Source organism: Diaphorina citri, unplaced genomic scaffold (genome assembly GCF_000475195.1).
Source record: "Diaphorina citri unplaced genomic scaffold, Diaci psyllid genome assembly version 1.1 scaffold634, whole genome shotgun sequence".
In the NCBI taxonomy this organism is placed as follows: Eukaryota; Metazoa; Arthropoda; class Insecta; order Hemiptera; family Psyllidae; genus Diaphorina; species Diaphorina citri.
In genome coordinates, this window is record NW_007378067.1 from 82,753 (window position 1) to 101,511 (window position 18,759).

The window sequence follows — 18,759 nt, forward strand, 5'->3', positions numbered from 1 at the left end:
TTTGTGTAGGTATATGTACTCATGTACATCGATATCACAGAAGAGCTGATTGACTGGAATTCTTATAACTGGTGAATGACAAGGATCACAAGGTTGACTTGCAAGTGCATCATACCTACTGGGACTAGTGCAGTATTACTTGAAGAAATATCACTTTTAAAATCCCATATCCATGCTCTATTCTCTTTTTCCCTTGTGCCCTGAAAAATATTAATGTGAAAGGAGCTTTCCAATTGAAAAGAAAAGTGTTTGAACTTACCTGAAGTGTGGTGCTTATTTATTATTCACGAGAATTTGCCGTGGCAGTTCAAGCAGTTGAATTTTCCAGGTAGTGCTTAGAGAGGCTCCTCATCAATTATGAATCTTTGTATCGAACTTTTCTGACACTTGAAAACTCTAACCGACCTAGAAAATTATTTGACACTACTTACTCTAGTGTCGGTGTCATTTCCTATTCGAGTTTCCAAGTCATTGTTAAGATTATTCAGTGTTATTTGATTACTAATGATTTTAAACCATCATGTTTCTTGCTTATTTGTGTAGGTATATGTACTCATGTACATCGATATCACAGAAGAGCTGATTGACTGGAATTCTTATAACTGGTGAATGACAAGGATCTCCCATTATATTGAACATGTATTTTACTACATTTTAGCGTCAGCAATGTCAGCATTCAACCAATGTGTAACGCCAGCACGAAATAAGTCTATGGGGAACAAGTAACAAGTACAATGTACATATGGTGTGGGATTTCAACGGAAAACCATTCAGTTAAGGTGGGCCTGGGCCCGTGGGCCAGATACTCATGTTTCCTACAGACCTTCGCCCACTTTACATTTTATTCCGTTTGCTAATTCCCCCTCCCCCTCATGTACATATGGTGTGGGATTTCAACGGAAAACCATTCAGTTAAGGTGGGCCTGGGCCCGTGGGCCAGATACTATGGTGTGGGATTTCAACGGAAAACCATTCAGTTAAGGTGGACCTGGGCCCGTGGGCCAGATACTCATGTTTCCTACAGACCTTCGCCCACTTTACATTTTATTCCGTTTGCTAATTCCCCCTCCCCCTCCAACTTCTGTAACTTCTAAGAAAGAAAAGAAAGAGAGGAAAAATTTGTTGGTATAAAAATATTAAATATTTGGTTCTTATAACAAATATAATAAACAAAATTACAACAATAGTATAGGTAGGGTTCTACTAGGGCCGATGATATCTATCTGGGTATAGTTGTATACCACTCAAAATGCTCTTAAGAAGCTGGCAGTAAAACACTGCACTACTAATAATGGATTTAAAGGAAAGAAGAGTTAAGCAAGTTGACGCAATGCTCCTGAATAAAAGGTCAAAGGAGTTAAGGCGCCTGAAAAAAAAAAGAAAAAAAATCGAAGGGTAAGAAGCCTATACTATGGAGCAGAGACATTCTTTCGTGAATTCTTCATTGGAGGGGAAAAACAGATTTTCTGTGCTGTGTCTTTCCACGATTGTAAGTCATTGAAAAATGAAAAGATAGCACTGAAATGCAAGAATACTACTACTAAATATTTTGTACAAAAGAGATATCAATGGGTTTCTGTTGTCATCACAAGGTTTCGAGCTGTCGTTGGGATCATGATCGTTAATATTTTGTACAAAAGAGATATCAATGGGTTTCTGTTGTCATCACAAGGTTTCGAGCTGTCGTTGGGATCATGATCGTTGTTGCCAATCCTCAAAGAAGCAGATCACGGATCATATAGGTATACATACGAGTATTTGATTGGTGATAAATCACATAATAACATTTTAAAAGTGTGTCCACAGATAGTCGACCGGCCATTGATCGATGTCAACTGAACCGTCCATACTGCCTCGACAACATAGGTTCACCACGTCGATAGACGGCCGGTCAACTATGTTTGGACATACCTTTAGGTATATTATTGACTTCAAAAATACTATCAAACTGAAGGCGATAGATTTGAGGAAGTAACAAGAAAATTACGCCTCCGTAATTTTGTGAGAAAAAACTTATGAACACAGATTCGTCATCCCTCATGTGTATTATAATTATAATCTTTGTACCAGAACATTCCTTAGGGAAGATCTAGAGAAATATGAGTCACTATTTCCCTACAACCTACAAACGGTAATATGTCGCATGTCTATAAAGCATGGATCAATTTTCGGCTCAGCAGCACTGAACATAATATATTTTACTATTTATAGATATGTTTGGTAGGTAATGTATTGAAGTAAGGTCTTTATACTGTCTCTAGCCATGTTGTTTGTTGATCTACATAACGGAACTGTGAAGTTATGAACTGTGCAGTTACCAGAACAAACAGTAAGCACACCCAATTAGAACATGAACAATTGAATCATTCCCAAGAAGAACGGCCTATGTGATTTTTGCTACTTTTCAGGAGAGACATTTTAATACAGTGATGTGGAAATTTATCATGCTCGTACCAATACCAAGTGTACCTACTATGAATATTATGAATACATACTATCTACTATGATTCCCTGTATTGACTCAAGTCATTCTAGAATCTATGTAGATCTAGAGGTTTTGCCCATTCTAGAATTTTGGACTCTAGTCTAATCTACATAACGGAACTGTGAAGTTATGAACTGTGCAGTTACCAGAACAAACAGTAAGCACACCCAATTAGAACATGAACAATTGAATCATTCCGCTCGTGCCAATACCAAGTGTACCTACTATGAATATTATGAATACATACTATCTACTATGATCTATGATTCCCTGTATTGACTCAAGTCATTCTAGAATCTATGTAGATCTAGAGGTTTTGCCCATTCTAGAATTTTGGACTCTAGTCTATAAATTCCCACGTTTATCACAAGACAAGCCATCACAATACATGTAGTCCCACTGGTGCAGAGGGATTCCATAACCAAGGGAACTCTGGTTTGAACCCCACTAGCGACATCAAATAATCGAGTCAGAAGATGGGAGACCATTTGTAAGATTGAGTTCTACCAAACTCCCTTGGGCATCACAGAAATGAAAATGTTCCTCCGATTCATATTTCAATGCTTGAAGGGACCTTACAAGATCAATATCATTCATATGCCAATGACCGTCAAACTTGACAGTTAAGATTTAAAATCAAGGAGGCGCATAGAGTGAACGGATTGACATAACGTTCACTAACACTGTAAGCTGTAAATATGTGTCCCGACTGAAAGCGTACACTGCCTCGACAACTACTTTTCCCCTCGTCGATCGACGGTGTCTACCATGTGTGAACAGGGAACACAGCTTATGAATCTAATAATCAACGAGGCGCATAGAGTGAACGGATTGACATAACGTTCACTAACACTGTAAGCTGTAAATATGTGTCCCGACTGATAGCGTACACTGCCTCGACAACTACTTTTCCCCTCGTCGATCGACGGTGTCTACCATGTGTGAACAGGGAACACAGCTTATGAATCTAAGCTGTCGAGGCAGTGTACGCTTTCAGTCGACGTCGATTTACGGCGTCAACTATGTGTGGACACAACTATAGATTCACCTCGTCGATCGACGGCGTCAACTATTATGTGGACACAGCTTATGAATATCTGTTGTCGAGGCAGTGTGCGCTTTCAGTCAGTGAGTTTTTTTACAACCCATCTTGGATTCTAGTTCATTCTAAGTGCATGGCTGATGAATCTGATGATATCTACAGTACCACACATCATTGGGTTGCAGTTGACAAACTCGATGCATTCAACTTATCTGTGTGGGTAGCTGATGAAATGAATGAAATGTGTTGAATGCCAAATGCCAAGAGAATTACCGCTGCGCTGGTGAAAAGAAGATGCAGCATCATTGACTTGTGATGGTGTGATGCAGTATCGCGCTTTAAGTAAACAGATCTAAGTAATGTGGACACAGCTTATGAATATCTGTTGTCGAGGCAGTGTGCGCTTTCAGTCAGTGAGTTTTTTTTTACAACCCATCTTGGATTCTAGTTCATTCTAAGTGCATGGCTGATGAATCTGATGATATCTACAATACCACACATCATTGAGTTGCAGTTGACAAACTCGATGCATTTAACTTATCTGTGTGGGTAGCTGATGAAATGACTGAAATGTGTTGAATGCCAAATGCCAAGAGAATCACCGCTGCGCTGGTGAAAAGAAGATGCAGCATCATTGACTTGTGATGGTGTGATGCAGTATCGCGCTTTAAGTAAACAGATCTAAGTAGGTACCTACGTAAAAAAAAAAACAACTTATTAATGAGATACGCCCGAGAAAACGTATACGCATACCTATACCTATGGAATATTTTGTTGCACTTCAAATTTTGCGCTGGCGAAAAGAAGATGCAGCATCATTGACTTGTGATGGTGTGATGCAGTATCGCTTTAAGTAAACAGATCTACGTAAAAAAAAAACAACTTATTAATGAGATACGCCCGAGAAAACGTATACGCATACCTATACCTATGGAATATTTTGTTGCACTTCAAATTAGATTTTTTCTTTTTTTTTCCTACAAAATTTGAACTAGTTCCAAAATGAGTTGTTTGCGCTGTTAGTGGATTCTAAATTCGTCAGTGTGACTCGTTTTCGGCGAATCTTGCAAAAAAGTCGTGAAACATCATATTTGGTCAAATAACAAATGTCTTGAGATTCAGGCCAAGGCTCAATAAGAGTAGGAAGCCTGGAGGTTGGGCTTAAAAAAAAAAGAGAGATAAAAGAAAAGATGAGTGTTTCACCGCCATTTTTATTTCGTAGCAATGAAATAACTGCTACATCTAAGGTGGTCTCCTACAAAATTTGAACTAGTTCCAAAATGAGTTGTTTGCGCTGTTAGTGGATTCTAAATTCGTCAGTGTGACTCGTTTTCGGCGAATCTTGCAAAAAAGTCGTGAAACATCATATTTGGTCAAATAACAAATGTCTTGAGATTCAGGCCAAGGCTCAATAAGAGCAGGAAGCCTGGAGGTTGGGCTTAAAAAAAGAGAGATAAAAGAAAAGATGAGTGTTTCACCGCCATTTTTATTTCGTAGCAATGAAATAACTGCTACATCTAAGGTGGTCTGTGTCGTAGTATGCCCATCCCGTAGTATGCCTTTCATCAGATGGGCGAGAAGAGACGCAATACTTCCCATTTAGGTGAGAGATAAAAGAAAAGATGAGTGTTTCACCGCCATTTTTATTTCGTAGCAATGAAATAACTGCTACACCTAAGGTGGTCTGTGTCGTAGTATGCCCATCCCGTAGTATGCCTTTCATCAGATGGGCGAGAAGAGACGCAATACTTCCCATTTAGGTCTACAAGGGCCCAATACCCTTGAACCTTGGTAGTTATATTGCCCATGCTCTACCTATGTTACTACCTAATCCCTACTTCATTATCAAAGCTAGTTCATCATTGTCTTTACCAGACAAGCTCTATGTAATTATTAATTTCTGAGGAATCCAGTGGTGGCATTATTGGTAGTTACTTTGGTAAGTGGTAACGAAACACCATAGAGTACATATTGAAAAAAAAGTTAGTTAATTTCAGGCCATATACAGGTTGTTTCTAAAATTGAAAAAAAAAATAAATAAAAAAATAAAACGTCAAAAAACCGCGGAAACTCGAAAAAAAGGAGATCTTTCACTGCTAAGCATAAAAACCTTGCTTTTTCGTTGGGGTTTCAACCAACTTTACAGATATTTGTCAAACTTCTTACAAGGGCCCAATACCCTTGAACCTTGGTAGTTATATTGCCCATGCTCTACCTACGTTACTACCTAATCCCTACTTCATTATCAAAGCTAGTTCATCATTGTCTTTACTAGACAAGCTCCATGTAATTATTAATTTCTGAGGAATCCAGTGGTGGCATTTTTGGTAGTTATTTTGGTAACGAAACACCATAGAGTACATATTGAAAAAAAAAGTTAGTTAATTTCAGGCCATATACAGGTTGTTGCTAAAATTTAAAAAAAAAAAATAAAAAAATAAAATAAAATAAATAAATAAAACGTCAAAAAACCGCGGAAACTCGAAACATTACTACCTAATCCCTACTTCATTATCAAAGCTAGTTCATCATTGTCTTCACTAGACAAGCTCCATGTAATTATTAATTTCTGAGGAATCCAGTGGTGGCATTATTGGTAGTTATTTTGGTAACGAAACACCATAGAGTACATATTGAAAAAAAAAGTTAGTTAATTTCAGGCCATTTACAGGTTGTTGCTAAAATTGAAAAAAAAAAAAATAAAAATAAATAAATAAAACGTCAAAAAACCGCGGAAACTCGAAAAAAAAGGAGATCTTTCACTGCTAAGCATAAAAACCTTGCTTTTTCGTTGGGGTTTCAACCAACTTTACAGATATTTGTCAAACTTCACATTAGGCTAACAAAGGCTTCCCTTAAAGTCATGAATATTACAATGGGTACATCATCTATCATTTTGTAATAATCATACTCTTTCTTTTTTCCAGAATATTTGGATGTGAACTTTGAAAGGGGTCCTGTTGTTTCTATTTCTAGCCTTGTGTATACGCCAGCAAATAGAAGTGCTAATGATATGTCTCTGAGCTATTATCTATCATTTTGTAATAATCATACTCTTTCTTTTTTCCAGAATATTTGGATGTAAACTTTGAAAGGGGTCCTGTTGTTTCTATTTCTAGCTATGTTAGGTATCATTTTGTAATAATCATACTCTTTCTTTTTTCCAGAATATTTGGATGTAAACTTTGAAAGGGGTCCTGTTGTTTCTATTTCTAGCCTTGTGTATACGCCAGCAAATAGAAGTGCTAATGATATGTCTCTGAGCTATTCATAATGAATGAGTATTGACACTCAAACGTGTCCAATATGTCACCACACCACGAACTTTACTCGACATTGTCTCTTTTGTTGAAATTCCCACGTTTATCACAAGACAAGCCATCACAATACATGTATAGGCCCACTGGTGCAGAGGGATTCCATAACCAAGGGAACTCTGGTTTGAACCCCACTAGCGACATCAAATAATCGAGTCAGAAGATGGGAGACCATTTGTAAGATTGAGTTTTACCAAACTCCCTTTGGGCATCACAGAAATGAAAATGTTCCTGTACCGATTCATATTTCAATGCTTGAAGGGACCTTACAAGATCAATATCATTCATATGCCAATGACCGTCAAACTTGACAGTTAAGATTTACTGCAGCCATTTGACTTTGGGATTGAGGCATTTTACAAGTTTCTTCAGGAGAGATATTTTGTAGGTTGTCCCTTCTTACTGAGTAATTCGGAGGAGCTGATTTCTAGTAGTTTCTCATCTTTGGAAGAAACCATGAGATCGGATGTCGGATGTTTTATTGTCTTTGAAGATGAGAAAGAATCGACCAATAAAGGAGGGAGCAAGCTTTACACAAGAGCATTCTGGTTTTTGAAATAAAATCTTTTGAATCGTTTTCCCTCAGGTGGTTCATATGTCTCGTGCGAAATTTCTGTTCTTTCTCATTTCTCCGTTTTCCTCCATGTACCTAGTTTCTTGCTGTCAAGCATCATAGGTTACCTGAGCTGAATGTAGCATGTTATGGTTTGATGTCATCTCTTGATATTAATTTTCCTCCTTGTTTGAATGAGTTATTGTCGCGATAAGAAATAGAACAAGACATTAGTGAGATGCTTATCAGGTGCTTGGCTTTTTGATGGTTGAAAAACATGGAATGAACTACAATGTTACAAATAGAATTGTTAGGCTACATACAAACAAACAAAGACAAAGAAACATAAATATAGATCATCCCAAATAAAAATCATTTCATCTAGCTCTGTTCCATACCCGAGAGAAAGAAGAAAATATCCAAAATGAGCCCATCCATCTAATAAACAATTTATTGAATTGAAAAAAAAAAGTTAAACCTAGGTGTGTTAATTATTCTGGTAACAGCTTAGGAGGTAGCGCCCCTGCCTTATAGGTGCTTGGTCGCGGGTTCGATTTCCGCCCAGTGCGAACGTTATCCTAAAAAGAAGGTAAAATAAAAAGTTCTCCGAACGGCTGCCACTCTCCTATCTTGTCCTCTTTCTCTCTTCAGTTTCGGGACGACAAGACCTCCATTTTTAACACTAACTGTGTACGTAACTACGAATAAGTAGATAAAAATAGCTACTGAGTAGATTAGAAAATGATCCACATAATTATTGTAGGTACTGATATTATCCTCGTAGGTACATACAGTGCATTCATAAAGTCCCCCCCCCCACCTTAATCCATTTAGGTGCTGGGTCAACACGAGAACAGCAGAAAGTAACTCGTTGACATATTTTTGGAATCGAAAAAGCGAGTGCAATTTTTTGTCAGTGGTGGGATTCGAACTAGGGACCTTCTGCACGGCAAGCGTTACCACTGGGCTCATGTCACACTTTAGCTCGGATGGTAGCACGTCTGCCTTGTAATGGCTAGGTCACGGACTTATGAGCGTTCTCGGAGATTAGCCCTCCAAGTATGTTCAGAGCTAACACCAACTTGTAACATGAAGTGGTAGAAGCCAGCCTTACTAAACTAAAGAGTCAGCTCCCATGATGTAGTGGTCACTGCGCTCGCCTTGCACGCGAGAGACCCGGGTTCGACTTCCGGCGGGGTCGAAAAATGTGTATCATGCAAATGATTGATTGTGTGACTGGCTGTTTCGGGGCCTACTCAGCCTCGTAAGGAAAAGTGAGCACCAAAATTGTGATATAACACACTGATAAAATCCCCTATGATATAGGTATAGGTAGTGCAACTATAGTACAAATTCAAAATTCAGACATCACTCCTAATCAAGATTCAATCAAATCTCATCAACCCCTTGACTTTACTAAATCAATAAGTGAGAATCCAGTGAAAGAGCCACCCAAGAAAGAATTTGAAGCATTGGTATCATACTACGGAGATGAAAAGAAGGATGTAGAATGTAATGCAAATGATTGATTGTGTGACTGGCTGTTTCGGGGCCTACTCAGCCTCGTAAGGAAAAGTGAGCACCAAAATTGTGATATAACACAAAAAAGGTATATATTTATTTAATACCTACCTATCACAATTTATTCAAATCAATTCAATTTAATAAGAATTTATTCAAATCAATAAAAAATTGGAGACACGTGTTTTCAAATTCGCGCCACTGTTGAGGAAAATCCATCATCCATGATGAGTGCTGCTGCATAGCGGCGAAACATTGTACTGCATATCACAAACAAGTGGATGTCCTTGAAGTCAGCTGATTACTCAAGGATTTGACGTTTCCATTATCAGAAGATGATTGTGGCCTAAACATCCTTCCTATCAAAACTATCAACAAAATTCAGCAACGCAAGTACACAACACCACGGCTAGAGTTAAGAGTTTGTTTCCAACGTAGAGTAGAGAAAATGCTTTAGTTACTACCTACGAACTTTAATTAATTTCTCACCTTACAAATTCATTCATTTCAGTTTTTGTCCTACCTATTTTTAAGTTTTGTGCAATTGTGAACTTATCAATATCATGACTTTTCAGTATTCAACATTCAAACTCTTTTAAATTAGAACTTAAGTATTTCAATTTATTTTCATTAGCTACTACCTACGAACTTTAATTAATTTCTCACCTTACAAATTCATTCATTTCAGTTTTTGTCATACCTATTTTTAAGTTTTGTGCAATCGTGAACTTATCAATATCATGACTTTTCAGTATTCAACATTCAAACTCTTTTAAATTAGAACTTAAGTATTTCAATTTATTTTCACAAGTGATTTCTTATAAAATACCTTGGTAACACAGTAATCTTATTTCCACAAGGTTTCATGTGATAATGGCTGTATTCACAAATATTCCAAATGTTCAAGTGTTCAGTCTGAGGATGGATAAAGGTAATGATAATAATAAGTACCTACCTAGTGAGATATTTCATTTTGATCTATAAAAAAGTATGTGTAAGCAAGTTCATAGCAAACTGGTCAGGTTAAAAATGAAGATTGAAACCCACTCTATCTGGCTGTCCCAATACATGATGTAGTTAATATGCTTTGAATAAGGTATATTTATTGATCAAACTTCCACACTTAATATTTTCATACCATCAGCATAATTATTATAATTCTAGGATAAATATCAACAGGTGTTCTAAGAGCTTACTGACCAATGCCGTATCCTAAATATATACAGCCCCTTGTGTAACTGACTCACTCATACTAATTCTAACCCACTTCTAGATGAGCTAGGACGATGCGGTTATGAACTATATTTTCAATAACAGTTCCAAGCCAGGGTGGCAGAATAATCAGGGTCCTTATCTGCTTATACTCAATACTCATAGATGTCTTGATAATCTTGAAAGCAGATGAGTGTTTAATCTTCAGCTGAGGGTGATTTACCTAGGTAGGTACTTAACTCAAACCTAATCTTAGGATTGGGTCAAATAGATAAGTACATATGAGGGTAGCACCTTCATTTTTTTTTCTTTTTTTTTAATGAAGGTTGATACATAGGTACTTACTTACCTACATGATTGTGAACTGTATACCTAACCATAAGTACCTAAACTTTAAAAACATATGAGACCTTGGGTTAGACTGTGGGGGTAAAAGGACTTTCCATTCCTATTCCAGGAGGTTAAACAAGGTGTATTCTATTTTTTCTATTCTACATTGTGAGTAGTTTATAAGTGAGCAGCATTTTCAAGATTGGGTTCCTTGTAACTGAATGAAAAAATCCTGGTAATCTCCAAATTGAATTTCTTCATTTCCCTCCTGTTTCATGTCTTACACATCTGCTAAAATCATCTTCAGAACAACATAGGTATAGCTGTGCCTATGCTACCTATGTACCTACATGGTCAAGGTAGTCACCATGTGTCAAAGTCACTAATGGAAATTCTCCATTTTCATCTACAAGGGCGTGATAAAATCCCCTATGATATAGGTATAGGTAGTGCAACTATAGTACAAGTTCAAAATTCAGACATCACTCCTAATCAAGATTCAATCAAATCTCATCAACCCCTTGACTTTACTAAATCAATGAGTGAGAATCCAGTGAAAGAGCCACCCAAGAAAGAATTTGAAGCATTGGTATCATACTACGGAGATGAAAAGAAGGATGTAGAATGTAGTAATCTTATTTCCACAAGGTTTCATGTGATAATGGCTGTATTCACAAATATTCCAAATGTTCAAGTGTTCAGTCTGAGGATGGATTTAAATTCATTTCCCTGTGAAACCTGAGCAAGTCCTATGGCTGTAGAGTAAGTATAATAGCATTGTTTACGACCAAAACACAATACAAAAATGTGAAGGAAATTTCGAAGCTTTGGATAATAAAGAAAACGAAAAAGTTACTGTTGTACGGAAATTTTCAACTAATAATTCAGCCCCAACATTAGTCCAAAATAATCGAAGTCTCGAACCTTAATTTTTGAACCGATGTATTTAGAAATCTGAAATTTTGTATACGAGGCTATATTAAATTTACCTCTAGTTTCTTACCACCTTAATTTTTGAACCGATGTATTTAGAAATCTGAAATTTTGTATACGAGGCTATATTAAATTCACCTCTAGTTTCTTACAGGCTATGTAAAAATTCAGGGACTTTTTCAGGGTCGGCCCCAGGGGGGGCAACTTTAAAATCTTAAATGAGAACCCCCTGTTTGTGATACATCATATCAAAGGTCTTAAAGAACGCAATACTTAGGTACAAGTTTGAGTTCGATCCGACAACCAGGGCCGGAGTTATGGCCTATTCAAATTTTCATTTTTTCATGTTTTCCTGCCAATAGGGGAAGCACCAAAAATGGGAAATTCATATCGATTGGTGATTTGTGCTTCAAATAGGTCCCACTAATGATTCACATTGAAACGCCAATAGGGGAAGCACCAAAAATGGGAAATTCATATCGATCGGTGATTTGTGCTTCAAATAGGTCCCACTAATGATTCACATTGAAATTCAGTCCCAAAAATTAAATTTTGAAACATTCATTTTCGCCCCCGGAGGCCATCAGGGCCGGAAGTCTAAATTTAATTTTTGGGTCTGATTTTCAATATGAACCATTAGTGGGACCTATTTGAAGCACAAATCATCAATCGATATGAATTTCCCATTTTTGGTGCTTCTCCTATTGGCAGGAGAACATGAAAAAATGAAAATTTGAATAGGCCATAACTCCGGCCCTGGTTGTCGGATCGAACTCAAACCTGTACCAAAGTATTACTTTCTTTAAGACCTTTGATATTATGTATCACCAACAGGGGTTCTCATTTAAGATTTTAAAGTTGCCCCCCCTGGGGCCGACCCTGAAAAAGTCCCTGAATTTTTACATAGCCTTCAAGAAACTAGAGGTAAATTTAATATAGTCTCGAATACAAAATTTCAGATTTCTAAATACATCGGTTCAAAAATTAAGGTGGGGGAGGACTTTATGAATGCACTGTATATTCGTACGTATTTGTTATTTTGTTCTTGGTACAATAGGTACCTTTACCTAACAATAAACCCTATAAGTATCAGCTTTCCGTAACTTCAATAATGTCAGAAATATTAGAAGCAACAAATAATAATCTTAACAGAAATCTCACTCGGAAGACAATTCTTGGACTTTTTGTCGTCTTTATCTGTTTTGTAAGCCCTCTTGTGGGCCACTTTATTTTAATTTTTCATAGGTATCTGTTTGTGATAGCTCCTTTTTGTAGCAATTTTCCATTGACATAACTTCAGAACATGTACCTACCAAAAATCAAAATTCACTTGAGAGCCATGTCCAAAGTTTTTTTTTTTTTTTTTTTTTTCTCGTATTTACAATTAGAAAATATTGTAAACTAAAGTACTTATTTCTGTATTCTTATTTCTTTTCCAGGTGATTGGCGATCATGTTGAACAGCTTTGGTGATAATAACACTCCTCCTGATGGCAGCTACAAACATTCTCAGCACTCTTCCCTACCCAAACAACACATGTATCCTACTGGAGCAGGAGGAGGTGGAGGGGGTATGTGGCATGGAGGAGAGGAGCTGTACCGATATTATGAAGATTTCCACAACCATCAGCAACAACAGCAACGCCGTGAGATGGTGGCCAAGACAGGAGGGGGTGGTGGAGGAAGGTGTAGGGATATTTGTTGTCAGCAATATGTAGAAACTCAGAGATATTCACTCAATCCACCCCCACCCAGCTCTTCCTCATTCCGGTTCCCATCAAGAGCTCAATACCCCTTGAATATCCCCACCAGCTATCTTGACTCTCCTTTCAGTAAGAAAGAAGTACCGTTTGAAAATTTCATTCCAAAACTATCACCCCCAGGTATTAATTTAAATCAGCAGCAGCAACAACAACAACAACAGCAACATCACCATCATCAGCAAGTTTACATGAGCAGCACAAGTCCCAAGTCCGCACTGAAAATAGCCTCGCAATATCGCAACATCACCATCATCAGCAAGTTTACATGAGCAGCACAAGTCCCAAGTCCGCACTGAAAATAGCCTCGCAATATCCCAACAACAGCAACATCACCATCATCAGCAAGTTTACATGAGCAGCACAAGTCCCAAGTCCGCACTGAAAATAGCCTCGCAATATCCCACTTACTCAAGTAGAGAATCTGCTAGGATCAGACCACCGCCTCCCTATTATATGTCACCTCAAGAAGTGGCCAAGAGCAATATGTACAACCCACTCTATAGTAACAGTATGTCTCTTAGAAACACTCCGGATGCTAGGAGGTCCAAGTGGGAACCCTGCAGCTACAATGAATATTCACGTCAAGTGCCTTATCCCACTAGTAATAACATTCCCCCTATTAGTCAGTATAATCCCACTCATTTGTACCCTCAATACTCGCCTTCTTATGCGTTGCAGCCACCTCCTGTATTGAATGGAGCTAATTATCCCATGCCCAGGTACGACTGCACCTATACCAAACCGCCAGTAGCAGCACCACTTGTGTCTGTATCAGCAGCTCCTGTAACAACAGGAACAGAAAGCAATGTACAAACCAAGAAACCTCCTGATAAGAAACTCGATATTGATGTAAGAGAATATCTAGCAACCTGGGATGATTCAGATGATGAAACTAGTAATCTAAAACCTCCTGAAACTGAACCCATTGTAGTTCTTGACTGTACCTCATTAGCAGAGGATGGATTGGCTCAAGTACGAGAAAAGTTAAAAGGTAGAAGTGTTCAAGTTGTTCCCTCTAATCTTGGTGATAAAATCCCCTATGATATAGGTATAGGTAGTGCAACTATAGTACAAGTTCAAAATTCAGACATCACTCCTAATCAAGATTCAATCAAATCTCATCAACCCCTTGACTTTACTAAATCAATGAGTGAGAATCCAGTGAAAGAGCCACCCAAGAAAGAATTTGAAGCATTGGTATCATACTACGGAGATGAAAAGAAGGATGTAGAATGTAATTATGACCTTGTAGAAATTACAGAACGTTTTGTTCATGCAACTGATAAGATATGTAATCCTGCCAAAGATTTGCCCCATGATAAACTAACGGAGAAGCCTGAGAAACCTGCCATGAACTTGATGGAAGATCCGGAACAGTATATCATGCCTACCATTATTAATAAATCAGACTATAACAAAGCTACAAGTGTTCCAGTAGACTCAGAAGAGTTTTGCAATAAGCCCAGGGCAGTGTCAGATAATTGCAACAAGCCTGTGAATGTCCAAGAGTTTTGTAGCAAATCTGTTACCACCCCAGAGTTTTCTAGAAAACCTGATACCACTCAAGAGTTTTGTAATACACCTGTTACTACTCCAGAATTTAGTAGTAAACCCATGGTAACATCGGATTACTGCAACAAGCCGCCGGTTCCTTCTACAGATTTTCCGGATAAGTCTGTTATTACTCCAGAGTTTTGTAGCAAGACTTCAACATCACCAGGATTTTGTAATAAACCTATTACTGCCCAAGAGTTTTGTAGTAAACCTGTTACTGCACCAGAATTTTGTAGTAAACCTGTTACTACTCCAGAGTTTTGTAATAAACCTGTGTCTGCACCAGAATTTTGTAATAAACCTGTTAATACTCCAGAGTTTTGTAATAAACCTGTTACTGCTCCAGAGTTTTGTAGCAAGCCTGTGTTGACATCAGGTTATTGTAACAAGGCGATTACACCAGAGTTTTTAAATAAACGAGTAGCAGTAGATACACCCGAGTTTTGTAGAAAAGTTGTAGATGCTCAGGATTATTGTAACAAGCCTCCCAGTCATGAAGTAGACACATCACAGTACTTCAAGAAAAGAAAATGGTATCATAGCTATTGCAATGACAATCAAGAGACCCCTGTTCCCAGTAGCGTTCAGTACACGGAGCCTAATTATTTCTTTGACAAGAGGTTCGAGTCCTCATGTCCTCCTGTACCATGCCTGTGGGAAAGCACTTCGTCAGACGTCAAAGCCCCTCATTCCAAGTCTTCTGATCTTAACTTAGCCGGAAATGATTTCTCACCACACAAAACTACTTATCCACAGGACGAAGATAATCTTAAAACTTTTACGAAAGAATATCTTGTGGAACATGATAAAGTTCTTACACAAAATGTTCAAATCAGTCCCATTAAAGGAAATCCTTTGATGAGCAGCAGTGTGAGTTACACACAAATTGTAGAGAATGGAATTCTCAAGAATGCGCCGGTTGAAGATAACAACTTGGTCAGTGAAGACAAGAGGACTACAATATGTGATAGTGATTACAATATTTGTCGAAACCCAGTGACCAAAGTAGAGAAAATAAGAGATGAAAACAAAAACAGTTTTGATCCATTGTTATCCAGTGCAAGGAGAAGTAGTTACAATACAGATGAACTTGAAAAGAAGAGTGCACTAGAGACTTGTGAAACGGATGAGAGTCCCGGTGACTATATTTCTGATGAAATTGGAAAAGATGATGACAATTTATCTTTCTTTTGTGAAAGCTCGTTTGATGGAGATGCAATGAATGACTTGAAAGATCCCCATGACATTTTGCCTAATAAACCATCAGTACAGCCTCTGGATGTTTTACCTATAAATCCTGTGAATTCTAGCTCACCCGAAAAAAGTAAGAAATCAAAGGAGATCAAAAAAATTAGTCAAGAAAAGAAAGAAAGCATTAGTAAAATGAGAGATTTTAGAAAGAAGAAAATTACAACCGACCTCAAAGAAGTGAAACCCGAAGTTAAAGAAGTTGAAATCAGAAAGCCTATAAAAATTACAGTTCAGAAAACTAAAATTAGGATTAAATCCAAGGAAAATCAAATCAAATACAAAACCCAGTTCAAACTCAAGGCTTGTAAAGAAAACGGTGAAAATGACTTAAAAGATACCAAAAAGGTAATTATAAGTGCATCTAAAAAAAGAAACGACAACAATGCATCTGTCGTCAATAAAGAATCCGGAAAATTCGAGAAAAAAGCAAAACTATTGAAAAAGAAACAACCACCTGTCCGAGAAGAAACAACTTGTGAAAAGTTGAGAAAGTGTAAATTCAAACTGATGAAACAGTGCGTTACAGAAATTCCAAGTATACAGAAGCCAACTAGTTCCAAAGTGTATGACTTCACAGAAAGTGATGATGATAGAAAGCAAATTGTCCTCAACAAGATCACAGAAAAATCTTTGAAAGAGACTACAACAGCACCCAATAAGTTGACCAAAAACAGCGCTCAGGAGAGGACACCATCTCAAATGCTCAATATAGAGCTAGATGAAATATGTGATTCCTCTAAGCTTGCAAGTTCCGCTGAACATCTGATTTCTATAAAGTCAGAAATCGTATCCGTTTCTTCTTCCGTCTGTCCTTCAATCTCATCTGATGACTCTCGCTCAAACACATTTTTTACAAATGAAAAGCCATTAGAAGACAATGAAGAAGACACCAAATATTGCGGAACAGTTCCCAGTACGTTTTCTTTATTAGCTCTTGACGGACCGAGACAAAAATTTAATACACCTCGCCCTTTTGAAAATCCTGCCGAACCGAACCAAAAATCAAAACTCAACTATTATGAAAGTCAAAAACTTTCTAAAAATTTTCAACTAGTTGAAGAAAATTTAAGAAGACTTCATGGTGAAAGCAGTTCTCAAAATTCGACTTATATATCGAATAAAATGGATACTTGGACGTCTGGTAAGTCAAATTTTGAGCGCACCGACTTTCGAAATGTTAACACTTTGTTTTGTAATAATTCATCAAAGCCTGTACACCAACATCAAGAACCAAATGAATCATCCGTTCTTCCTGATCAAAATAATCGCGACTTCAAGAACCATTCTTCAACATGTTACTATTGTATACCTCTAATAAGTAGGTACTAATAAAAAGATTTGCACTCTGTTCAGAAGTACACCTACTATGTATGTACATATGTAGGTACATACTCGTATTTACAATTAGAAAATATTGTAAACTAAAGTACTTATTTCTGTATTCTTATTTCTTTTCCAGGTGATTGGCGATCGACTTCAAGAAAGTATTTGAAGGAACTAATCCAAACTGTATGTTCAGCAATTCTTATTTTGAGCAAAATATCCTACACAACAGTGACAATTTTCATAGAACTCCAGATAAGATCCAAAGTGATTCTTTATCAGTAAAAGTAAATCCCCGTGAATTGATTACGAACCACAAACCTCAGGAAACAACAAATGGGCTCCATTCAGACTATACACAGAAATATAATGATGTTCCTCAGACAATTCAAGAAATTTTGCCTAATGACCGAAGAGATAATGAATATGGTGGCTATATTTGGAATACCTTAGATCAAAATCCTTTTTTGAAAGCTGATTCCAATATGATTTATTACAATAATTTGCATAAAGTCGACCTATATTTGGAATACCTTAGATCAAAATCCTTTTTTGAAAGCTGATTCCAATATGATTTATTACAATAATTTGCATAAAGTCGACAGTCCGATTGGAATCAGAGCATCATTTAGTGACATGCAATACCCAAATCAAATGGATTTACATGGTGACGTCAAGTCTGATCTCAATAAAACTCAAGTACAAGAAATCAGTGGATCTCAGGGTGTTTCTACTGCACCCGAAAAACAGGTAGTTTGTAAATACAGCTCTAAGGATGAATGTGTTATGGAAGTAAAATGTTTTGATGTAGACAAAGCGGCAAGCTCGAAAGAAATCTCAATATCTCAAACTGTAAATAAGTGTGTGAATCTTCAGTCAAAAATATTACAAATGAAGAGAGAATATTTGCAGTTACGAGAGCCAGGTCTCATATTGAATGAACCCAAAGAAATCACTCATAAAACATCACCTGATACCGCATCTCAAAATAATATTAAATCCCCCATATTTCATAAAACACATGAAACTAGGAGTAATTCAGATGAAAACGTACACAATTCAAATATATCCGATAGCATCAAACACGCTGCAGAAAAGGGAAAAAATGAATCCACTGATCAGGTAGTTGATAAAACATTACCTGATACCGAAAAAATAAGTCAAATAAAAACTTTTAGCGAAGAAAATTCCTTGAAAATTGACAGTGTACAAAATGATCTCAATGGAACCCAGTCGCTTGACAATACTGTCTGTAATTACCAAAACCTTTAGCGAAGAAAATTCCTTGAAAATTGACAGTGTACAAAATGATCTCAATGGAACCCAGTCGCTTGACAATACTGTCTGTAATTACCTTATCAATCCAAAGAATGAGGCTTGTTTCGAAAATTTCGATGGCAATGATAAGCCTAGTGAACACTATTTAGATTACTTTGTTTCTGATTGCTTGAGCACAGAAGACAAATCTCTAACTGT

At 37.2% G+C, this 18,759-nt stretch overlaps 2 protein-coding genes across 2 annotated transcripts; both read left to right on the forward strand.

Moving 5' to 3' along the window:
- Nucleotides 1–9,549: 9,549 nt before the first annotated feature.
- Nucleotides 9,550–13,424, forward strand: LOC103510704. The gene is made up of 3 exons (XM_008475388.3): nucleotides 9,550–9,778; nucleotides 11,109–11,222; nucleotides 12,833–13,424. Exon 3 carries the CDS (start codon nucleotides 12,846–12,848, stop codon nucleotides 13,422–13,424), a length of 579 nt encoding a protein of 192 aa, XP_008473610.1. The 5' UTR covers nucleotides 9,550–9,778; nucleotides 11,109–11,222; nucleotides 12,833–12,845.
- Nucleotides 13,425–13,506: 82 nt separating this feature from the next.
- On the forward strand, nucleotides 13,507–17,846 carry LOC113468055. Its single transcript, XM_026824695.1, has 2 exons — nucleotides 13,507–17,232; nucleotides 17,436–17,846. Exons 1-2 carry the CDS (start codon nucleotides 13,507–13,509, stop codon nucleotides 17,844–17,846), a joined length of 4,137 nt encoding a protein of 1,378 aa, XP_026680496.1.
- Nucleotides 17,847–18,759: the final 913 nt, after the last annotated feature.